The sequence below is a fragment of the Diorhabda sublineata genome, chromosome 1, assembly GCF_026230105.1.
Source record: "Diorhabda sublineata isolate icDioSubl1.1 chromosome 1, icDioSubl1.1, whole genome shotgun sequence".
Taxonomy (NCBI): Eukaryota; Metazoa; Arthropoda; class Insecta; order Coleoptera; family Chrysomelidae; genus Diorhabda; species Diorhabda sublineata.
Window position 1 is genome coordinate 40235403 of NC_079474.1, and position 11886 is coordinate 40247288.

Consider the following 11886-nt stretch of genomic DNA (forward strand, 5'->3'; position numbering starts at 1 on the left):
AGCAATGTTATGAAATCAAAACAAACAGAAAAGAGACAGTTGTTTAATCTAAGTTCTGAACATAAGGATCTAATTTAGTTTCTCAAATGACTTTGTATTTTGAAACGCCAGTTGTGTTTCCAGAACATGGCTCGATTTCAGTTAACAATGTTTGGCATTTAAATGATCCTCTTCTTGCTGTCGCAAGTTTCTCACAAGAAAGAGGCGGGTTTGTAATTATTTTCGATGAATTGGTAAGTTTTTTATTTAGAAATGTATAGACTAAGGTATATAGAGTTTGTCAAACCCCTTTATTTGGTAGGAACTAAACATTCTCACACAAAGGAATATTTTCAGAACAAACATAACAATGGGAAATGATCTGCTGTTTTCAGATTATAATCAACAGCTAAGTTATGTAACAAAACAGTTTCTCACCAAATATGAAATGATGAAAAAAGTATGTTTAATGTGTACTATTGAAAATAAATAAATTTTGTAGAAAAAATGTAACAAAACAATTGGCATATTTAGAAATTATGTAAAAATTTATGTTTGGTTTAAAAACATACAATATTATTGTAACTATATCTTGACCATACAAACAAACAGTAACTAGGATTTACCAAATAAAAACAAATGTGATTTCTACTATTATTACAACTATGTTGTAATTATTGTCTTTGGACTTAACAGTAATGTATTAGGATGAGGTTTTTAGTACAAACTTACTTTAGGTAAATGGTTACGATTTATGGATATGATATATGCGTATTTTATAATCTTATAGTATGGAAGAAAGTAGGGTAATAACAAGGATTGAAAAAATTTTTTACGAATTATAAGAACCTATAAATTATAAAGAAAATTTTTAGCTCCTGTAATGGACAGAAAGAATGGAAGTCATGGGTCAAAATGACTTATAGGGTTTTCTTATGAAATAAACTCAAATTGTACTTTTTTGTCATACGATATTCGTAATTTTTGTTCCTTATTCAATATTTTTCTTTGCTCCAATATGGACAACTACAGAGACCACATACACTTTTATGTTTTGACTTATTGTTTGGATTCTAAGGAAAAATATTATCTTGAAGAACAAGATATTAAAACAATGCCAAAATATAATTATAGTGCAAATAATTATTTCTCACTTCTTTCGTAGTTAAAAAAGTTAAAAATGTATAAAAAAGATGCATTAAATTGATAATCTGCTATAATAATAATGCAGGTGCACTAGTTTTAATTTAAAAAAATAGGTACTTAAATAATAAAACAGGAAGAATTCATTCCACTCATAGGTGAGAAAATAGAAAATTAAAATGCTATATTTATTTGTTAACTTAGTTACCTTAAATCATTTTATGTTGTGTGTTTCTGTAATTGAAACGTCATCGTCATATTGCAAAATATTTTTCAAATTTTGATTAATAAAACACTGATTGTTAAGCCAAATAAACATGGAAAAAGAATCTGATTGCAGTCCTCATGAAATGTGTAAGGCCAAAAATCTGAAGATATGCCCAGAGCAATACACTGGAGCTAGAATCCCATTCTATACGATTTTATTGATAATGGGACGCCTTCAATCTCAAAAATAGAAACGAGGTTACAGTGAAAGAAAAAAATTACCAAATGTAATGATAAATAATAAAAATTATCCAAATGTCACTGTAAAGATTAATTTGAGTAATTAAAATAAGTTTTTATGTTAGATTATGTAATTTAAATTGTAAAATTTTGTTACAAATATATGTTTATAACTCTATTTTCAACAAATTATTTTCTACTCTTTTCGTTCCACTATTGGATTTACATAATCTCCTTTTCAGAATTAATTTTATATCATTTTTTGGCTCTTCTGTGAAATTTTCTATTTCTGGGTTGCGAGGTGATAGAATTAAGTCGACGATATGTAATATATAATTGACGAAAAGTATTATTTAATGTGGTCATAAATAAAATATTGTATGATACTCGTGTGTGAAGTACTTTTGCGCACATGTATCATAAATATTTATAATTATTTTTATGTCCATTTTCATAAGAAAGAATATTGGAATTATTAGCTTTTGCCCATGTTTATTATTTATTATTCATTGTCTCACCTTAACATATAAAACATATTATTTTTTGAGAAAAATCTAAAAACAAGATTTGATTTTATAGGGCGAGTCGTTAAAAACAGTAAATTATCCTGTTCATAGAGGTTTCCAAGTGACAACTCTTGCTTGGCATCCGACTAAAATTATTTTAGTGACAGGATGGGAAAATGGCGAATTAAGAATTTGGAATGGTACCGACAAAGATTTTACGAATGTAGTTGGTCCACATAAGGCTCCAATAGCCTTCCTGGGATTTAGCGAAAAGGGAACACGATTGGTGTCATGCGACTCGGTAATGCTATTGAATTATTCACGTTTAGTTTACGAAGCTGTTTTACATTTTGAAATCTCTTTGGCTAAGGGCTCATATAGATGATTTATTTTACAAAAAAAAATTTATCAGAGCTGTAAAATCAAGTTAATTTACTGAAAAATACTATTATAGAATGGCAAACATACGAAATTGCACATTTCTCAGTTAGAGTTGGACCTGTGACCATTTGACTGCGACTTAACCACGCCAGGATGTATTTTTGTTATCAATCGTTGTGCGCCAAAAATTACGTTGTACAAGTCATTGTTAATTTGGTGAAGAATACATATGACAATATTCAAGCCGAGATATTGCTATTTCTGTAATTAATTTTTTTCTTCGTTTTCATATTTTTAATATCACTTTGAAATTAGTAACGCCATCTTTAGATGAAATTATAACTATTCTTTGTTTCTTGAGCGTCACCTATTTGTGAAGTTTTTTTTAAAAGATTGAATCAAAACTCTAATAATAATATTCTGTATGTTAACTTTTATTGGGATACCCTAAGAAATAAAAATTGTGAATATATGTTTGATGGTATTCTATCCATTTTGGGATGTTAAACGGTAGTCTGAGTCTGTCAAAGAACCTCTTAATTTAGGTTGATTTGTATTTGCCTTTTCCATCATTGCCGAAAGATATCGAAGGCCTTCACACACAAGCGGGACATCCGATCTTCCAATTTTGTTCTTAATCTGGTCTCTGTTCATTCATTGTTTTGTCCTTTTGGATTGAAGTTGGTATCTAGTAATTACTCTTTATTTTCGTTTTTCACACATTCCGCACTAATTTGAAGTAAAGCAGTCAGTTTTCACAGTGCCCTAGGAATGACACACTCGTGTCTGTAACTGGGTTGACCTTATAAAATTGGAGAAGAGAGTGTTTGAAGACGGTATTGGAAATTCGGGGCATTTTATTATACGTTTTGTGAAAATAACTAGAGAAAAGACATTCAGTCTGAAAAGAAATAATCATTAGGAGAAACGATTTGTTTTATTCGTTTGTATCCTTTCAACTTTCCAAGTATGGATTCAACTTATAGAAGGCTTTGCCAAGTCTTCTCTGGTGTTCTTTTGTTAACTATAGTTTTTGAAGAATCTACGACTTCTTTGAAACAAAGCTAGTCGATTGACGAATGTTATATTGTTAAAGATATACTTTGATGACCACTGCTTGTTACCTATTATTAAGGTTTAGAGTATTTTTCGTCATTCATGTGAGCAAGATACCTAAATTATCTTGTTTTATCCACTACCACAAGATATATACTTGACTGTACCGATTTAGATGCCATCAAACGCTCTTGGTTGAAATTCGTAATTGTTACCAAAATATGGGCTAGAAATTCCAAAACTCGTCGTATGCAAGCTGTTAATACTGCTCTAGGAGAATATAAAGATGGGCGATTAAGATGTCTTTTGGCTCAACGAAAATTGTTATTGCCAACCATCTTATAGTTTATCTTTATAGACGGGATCTGTTATTGGTTGGAAAGTTGACAGCAGAGGGGAGACCAATCTTTCTTTCCATTTGGATCTCAAAGAATCAATTATTCATCTAACATTTAGACGTACAGTTAAAAGTAATGTGGAATTTGACGTAGAAGGACTAGCTAAAGCAGCTGTTAATGGTGACGAACATGCATTAGATATGTTCAGTAACTGGAGACCAAAAACAACAGCCAGGAAGTTTAAAATGCAAGATAGAACAGATAACGTCAATTTTTTTGTTGCTACTCAAAGGGGTAACATTACATAAACATTACATAAAATACATATTACTCCTTTGAATTTTAAATTGTAGGATCTCTGCATTACATAAACACCAGTGGGTCTTGTTCTAAGGTGTTTACTACTGATGGTATCGTAATTTTGAACATTTTATTTCATCCGACGAAAGATTCTATGCTTATAATGTTAGAAGGTTTTACTATTTGTTATTTTTCCGTGGATTATCAGGGAGTCTTGAATGAAATGGCAAGGGTAAAACTGAGCGGTAGAGTACAAACTAGAAATATCGGAAGTCGAGGAATTACTTGGGCTGGAAACAGTTGCGTCGCTATATTAACAGGTAAAAGCTCACATCCAATTTATGCTATTATATTTTCATTCCAGTATGTATCAATTAATCGTTGTGAGTTCTTATATTCTTGTCTTCATTTTGATTTTTGTTGATTTGTTTGTGAGTGGATCTGCAATCTAGCGATACAGTTTGAATTTTGAGGTTCTCAAATACCTAAAACCCTTCTCATACTTTAACTATTTATTCAAAATGGAAGTATTCTTTATTACTGATATTTTCTTCTGATTAAATGATTAATTAAAATCATCACCATAATATATACTTTTACCTACGAAAAAAAAGTTACAATTAACAATAATAGCAGACAAGGAAGCTTTCTCATGCCCGTTATCAGTTTTTGCTGTCAATTAAAATATTTTTGAGTCCTTATAATCAAATCTAGTTTCTAATTAATCATAAGCAGAAGATTATTCATATTGAATGTGCAGTGCGTGGATTACATGTACAACCAACCTTGAAGATACTGATCCGTTCGAGGTACTCTGGCTAGATACTTCTTTTTGGGCTTTCTCTTCTTCTGATTCCCGCTCCTTCCATTTGTGGTCTTTCTACTTGCATTTATTCAACACACACTCTCCAATTACTTGATTCTTTGGGCTTTACTACTCTACTCTACTACTTTTGTGATATTAAGCCCGTAATATATTTATTTTTGTTAAGCATTCGTTTTCCTTCTCCATAAATTATTGTCCATTTTCACGCCTGCCCCAGTAATTTTTGGAGCACTTCTCCGATCTTTCTATTTTTTCACCATTCTTTTGAGTCAGTATTTAGGATTTACACCTATACAGTATAGTGGGTAATCATGATTTGGAACAATTGTATCTTTGCTGCACTGGATATTCCTTTTGCTTTCACAATATTATTTGGAGACACGATTGCTCTACAACCTTATGCAACTACATTTTCGTCTCATTATCCTGATAATCACATTATTGTTGCATTTCCAGATATACTTAATCTTTTCGCCATTTACCCTGAGCTCTAATATTTTTAATTCCTTTTCCATCCTTTTGTATATTTGTTCTTATTCAGCGTGGGATGTAAATATCAGTGTGCAGATGCTAAAATTTGATTCTTCCGGTAGTAGATTAAACCATTTGTCTGTATTTGTGCTTTCCTTATGATTAGTTCTAATGGAGGTGGAAAAGTAGAGAGGTCCTACTGTTTCTGTGTCGTTTTCCTTGGAAAACTTCTGATAACCTTCCGACACTAATTTACTCTCAACTCTATTTAGAGTCAGCCTCGCTATTGCATTTTTATTGCGATTACCATTCGTTCGATATTATCCTAGGTTACTTATATTTAGTTCTTGACAATGTTTTGACCAAATTGACGTCATCCAAGGGTGTAAGTCTTAACTACTAAACAAATCTTAGACCCAACAGTAATATGCTATTCTGCCCAAGAAAGTGGTGAAATATTAGAATAATTAACGGTCCTGCATGATTATGCACTATATTCCTTGGCTGCTTTTATTGACTCCGAAGAAATAGAATTTTCTTCAACGCCTTTATGGTTTGAAACTTCTTTTTGATACTTGATTCAAAATAATTGTAATTATTTTAAAAGAATCTATGATCTTCAAGGAATCGGGTTATTAGTTTATAAAAAAAGAATCGGAAAGTAATGTTTCTGTTTTCTTTTGTTAATTGAAATCTAAAAAAAAAGGAATCGTTTTTGTAAAATTAAATTTCCGATTTTAAGAAAGTCAATTATAGATTGGTTGAAGTTCTAATAGATATTACGCCATTTTCCTATTGCTGAGGAAAACAGGAGTAGCAGTCCATATAACTGTATAGTCAAAAGTTCAACTTCATAGTTTTTATCATACTTAACAAGCTCTAATTTATATCTTCTTCTGCTGCCTTTGATCACCGCTTCTTTTTACTGAAAAATACAATCACATTCAATTTTTTTCATCTGAGTGTACCACTCAAAGGTGTCAAATGTGATTATTCTCTACTTCCTTTTTGAAATATTCAACCTGATCACACTGTTTTACACATTTAGGTGATTTAACGGTTCGTGTTTGGGATATCGAGTCTAACGACAACTACGTTCTTCCCACACAAATGAAACTGTATGATACTCAGGACAAATACCAGACAGTAAACGAAATATTTACCTGCATTGCGTACTGCACCTTAAATCAAACTCTCTGTGGCGGTACTAATATAGGAAGAATGTATTTTTGGACAAAAAAACAGAACTATGCGAATTTGGAAAATCCTGAAGATGCTTGGGAATTGAACAATGTTAATACAATCAGTGGTACTATAAAGCAGTTAGCTTGGGGCTCTTTAATGCTCAGGTTACCTCTGTTGAGCGTTAATTGTGTCACATCCGTATATATAATGAAAGAACAGAGCATTTGCAGTTCTTTTTCAGAAAAAATTTGGGCGATACAGAAGACTTCTACACAAATTTTGATTGAAAGTGACATTGGGGAATATTTGTTGGAGTTAGATGCCCAAGTGACTAACATGTCTATTTCTACTGAAATATTAGCATTTACTACCGGAAGAAGTATTTTGGTTTATGAAATATTATGGAATAATACCAAAATTGACAGAGCGAAGGAAGCTTCTGGCGATAATGGTGAGTTTTATTTTACTTAACCTCTTTTTAATATATCTTTATTGACTGATATTGATGGTTGCTTTAACAACTTTTTTCTAACGAAAAAAATAGATAACATATTTTGATTTTCGATATAGTTGCAATGCAAAAGAGTTATGGGAATACTGGCTTCAAAAAAATATTATTTGGGTGTTGATGATAGCACATATGTTATAACTCGGGAGGTAAATATCAATATAACATCATAAATCAGTGACGGAGAATTTCTAAAATATTATATGCTTCAAAATAAAATCTTTCTTTTATTTGGAAATTTTTTATTTACAATGCTTAGACTTCCGCATCTGTCAGGCTTAGGTTCGTAATGAAACACGTAAGTTTAGAACTTTAGAATCGTAGAATCCATTTATTGACGTCCCAGATAAGGGAAATCTGTATCATTGGCTATCCAGAAAGTCTCATATTGTCCTTTCTTAGTAGCATGTCTCGCTGGGGTGTATAAAGCCTCATACGTTTTTGTTTAATTTTTAATTATGATGTAATACGGTTTCCTTTATTACAATTGCGCCATCGTCTTGTGCAGTATTTTCAAGGTGCATAGTATGATACACTAAATTTGATAAATGACTCCTTTGTAAAATGTGCGTCTACAATGAGGCACATTTTTGTAGCTTTAGAATTTTTTTTGGTGTTGCAATAACTCGTTAGTTGCTTTTCGTTAGTCTCGTAAGTCTAGAGCGGCTGGACCGATTTGGCTAATTTTGGTGTTGAATTATTCGTTCAGAAAAGGTTTGAAAGGTGAATAAATACGAAAATGCTCGGAATTAAATAAAAACAATTTTGTTTTTCATTGATGTTTTGTCACATTAAACTTCTGAAACGCTACCATAATATTTGACATTTGACAACCAACTAACATGTCGATTCATCCTCTATGTCGATTGATACCTCAGACAAAGAGTGCATCCTTCTATCTTTGTGAGTGACGATTACCTGTACGTGCGCGAGAACTTTCTTTACTTCGGTGATCTTTTGTGATTATGACACTTTACTGCTAGCATTCGAGTATTTTTGCAACAATATGAAACTGCAAATATGTTTTGCGAAGCAGTTGTTAAACATTGGAAATAATAAAGTCGCAGTGGACACCTCGACCGGATTCATCACATTCCTCACAGATTTCTGTCACATCTTAGACTTAAAAGAGAAGCTAATTCAGCGTGTTTTCCTAAATATAACGCAACAGTTCAATAACCAAGACAGTTGGTTTCTTTGAAATCAGTCGATACCGTAATGAACCAGGATAACGTACTCAACTATCCTACGGAGTGTTTAAAATTACTGGTATTGCCGGGATTACCACCCCATAATTTGCATTTAAAAGTCGGATCAGTTGTCATCATGCTGCATAACATTATCAACCACGATCGTGCCATGGAACAAGACTGGCTGTGAAAAAGGTGATAAATAATGACATTGAAGTAAAAATTATAAATGGAAAATACAAAGGAGAGGATGTCTTGATACTGCACATACCGATGATTCCAAAGGATTCACCATTCGATTTTAAACGTTTACAATTTCCGGCACTTCTGGTTTTTGCGATAACTATAAATAAATCGCAAGGCCAGTCGTTGGAAGTTTGTGGAATCAACTTGGAGTGTCCCTGTTTCGCGCATGGACAATACGTCGCGTTTTCATGCGTCGGAAAACCGTCACCAGAAAACAAAAAAATACAGTTTATCAAAAAGCTTTAAATTGTTTAACAGACTGTTGCACAGACTTTTGAAGCCTATAAATAGCCAGTATTTCAAGAAAACTTTTTTTTGTAAGTAACCAACATCATGTGTAATTAATCGAAAATAATAATAATACTTCATTCATACCGAGCATTTTTTTTATTTGTTCTAATAAAAAAGGGATTCCTTTCGTGTGATTTAAGTTTATTTCATACAAAAGTTTAGGTCTTTCATTTATCGATTGAGGAAGTACGAAGTCTGCCGGATCAGCAAGTCAAAAATATAATTCATACAAGAAGATATTAATATTTACTTATTTTTTTGTTATAATCCTGTATTACTCGTAGCTACATACTTTTTATGAACAAGAGAAAATTTTAACTGATTTTAAGATGAGGAGAACAGTGATATATTTATTTATTATATATTTCTAGGAACCAACAATTTCTCAGTTCGTCGTCTAACAAGTTTTGACGATGAAAACGAGTCCATTAGAGTATATTATAAAAAGATAATATCAATGAACGCGAAAACTGTTTCCATTTTTACATGGAGTGGTACTTTTCTATTTACCATAGCTACTGGTATGGCCGAAGGTGAAAATATTGATATTGATGTTAGCTCTAATTTTTTGACTATCTTTACTATGGAAGGTTTTTTGAAGATTTATGATTTATCCGTAGGTTAGTTACTAGATTAATATATTTATTATGTAGTTGGAAAAACATTTATTGAAAGCCTATTGTAGTTTATGCTTTCACGGTCAAAATTTTTTCAACAAATTTAACTGTAAAAAGGAGTTCTATTTTTGCTTTATCCAATTGCGGTTATCTGTTATCAAAAAAGACACTTGTTCTATTGGTTATTATAATTTTGGTTGTTGTTATTTTTCGAATTGATCAAAAATGCTTGATTTTTTCTCTTCAAAATCACAATTATTAGTACTACACACGATCACGGACGAGGATACCCACAGATTTATTGGCAAAGGACCTCAATTGAACGGAGTAATATATTTTAAAAAAACTTAAAACATTGCGCCCAGATACTGCAAAACTTACGTTATGGGAAATTCAATGAAATCTAATTATATTTTATACAATCTTCAACTCCAATTAAAAAATTACAAAACTCGCATGTTATTATTTATTGAGATTTTGCTGTTACAAATATCAATTAGTAACAGCAAACTCTCAATACAATTGAACTGTTCAATGCAGAAGTTGCAGGTCTAAAAGTCTTTGGAAGCTCTTTTCCTCCCGATCCCAAATATACCAGCAAGTGCTTTTGTATAGAGAATACTGAAAAACTGTTATAAGAAGTAGAAGAATTAGGTGACTGGGCCATGTAAGAAGAAAGGATGAAGAGACAACAATAAGAAGAGTGTGGAGAGGTCAACCAGAAGGGAAGTGCCCACTGGGAAGAGCAAGAGCAAGATGAAATGACCAAGTAGATGAATATGTAAGGACACTTAGTGGAGAAGTAAGCATGACTGAGGATAGAAAATTACGGACGCAACTTTTTGGCGAGGCCAAAGATCAACTTGGATATGAGTGGACACAGTAATAGTAGTAGTAGTAGTAGTAGTAGTAAGGAAACTGGGTTCAGATAGATCACCTATCAGCTGATTGCGAATCATAACTCAAAACCAGATTTAGATCACAGTTTCCGAATATCACGTCAATTTACGGTGGAAATTTCAAATTTAAAACATGATCTAGAAGAACTTTTTTGAATTAATGAAATATTTATGTAGTTATATAATAGATTTCTTGATGTTTAATATTATCGAGCAGTTATCAATAATTCATAGCCTCACACTGATTTTGTTTAATACCAATAAGCTATTTTTATGTTGAAACGCCGAAAAGTTTATAAAGTAACAAATAAATTATGCTGCTCATGGGAATTAATAATAGCCAATCGTTTGAGGGAAATAAATCATTTTTAAGGTTTAAAAAATCATAGACACATGAAGTAACCTATTAGCTGATCGCTTTTATCCACTGGTTGACCAGGGTGCAAAGGATTTTATCATATGACTACGACTTGATTAACTCAGTTTTCTAACAAGAATGAACGTGAACGGGCTTAGTTTCCGAACAATCAGATTTAGATCGGCTTAACCCCGATCATAGATTCCGAAAAGTTCTCATGTCAGTCTGTTTCTCTATTATTAAATAAAAATATTCACAAAAATTATGTGAACTTATTTCAAAAATCTGACTTTTCCATTATGTCAATACCATTCAATAAAAGGTACTGGAAATAACAGTTACAAACAAAATTGAAAAAATTGAGCCCTAAAATGACTTGAATAATTTTCAAAAGACCATGTGCTAATAAAAAGAGGATGACGAAATTGTTTATATACTGGAGGATATTATAAACGGATTATTAGGGAGCACAGTTAAGTTTTATGGAACTGGAAAGTTTTAATGGGAAGAAGACGCATGAATGGTTCCGATGATAAAAACAGTATCAACTAAAAATTGCAATCTTTATGTACAGAGCTATTATAGTTTTCTCAATTTGGTTAAACTATTTGGGATAGTACAGAATACAATGTTTACACCACCACTACATCAACACTCACAATTACACTGTCTCACGCGCGTTTCGATAACCAAGTTATCGTCTTCAGAGACCACCCTTTAGTTTAGTAGTCAAATAATGAACATGTATATTCCCGCCAAGGAGTTGATTGATTTGCGTGGGAGAAGGTTTATTGGTGGGAAAATTTAATATAAAACAGGTAAGTCAAGTTATTAGTGTAATTGTAAGTTGGTGTAGTGGTGGTGTAAACAGTAAGAATATCGCCAACGGTTCCAGAAATTCCAACTTATTTGGGGTGGTATTATTGTAGCTATGTTTCTAGTGGTTAATTTTTGTTTTTAATAATCTCAACATTGTCATTATCACTAAAGTAAATTTGTTCTCCACAAAAATATCATAAAAACATGTCAGGATTATTTAGTTCTCATGGCCACTTAAATTTTGTCGAACTTCCAAAGCTTTATGAGGAGGCGCCCATCCTGTTGCCAAATTATTTGTTCTTCGACAGAAAACAGGGATATCTCTA

The 11886-nt window shown here is 32.0% G+C and overlaps 1 protein-coding gene across 1 annotated transcript in view; it reads left to right on the forward strand.

Moving 5' to 3' along the window:
- The first annotated feature begins 86 nt into the window (after positions 1-86).
- Positions 87-11886, forward strand: part of LOC130443926 (intraflagellar transport protein 140 homolog) — a 31736-nt gene continuing 19936 nt past the window's right edge. The window contains exons 1-6 of the mRNA XM_056778865.1: positions 87-233; positions 2149-2376; positions 3871-4144; positions 4204-4470; positions 6496-7083; positions 9239-9487. Coding sequence (XP_056634843.1) covers positions 87-233; positions 2149-2376; positions 3871-4144; positions 4204-4470; positions 6496-7083; positions 9239-9487 — 1753 coding nt within the window. The remainder of the gene's footprint in view (positions 234-2148; positions 2377-3870; positions 4145-4203; positions 4471-6495; positions 7084-9238; positions 9488-11886) is intronic.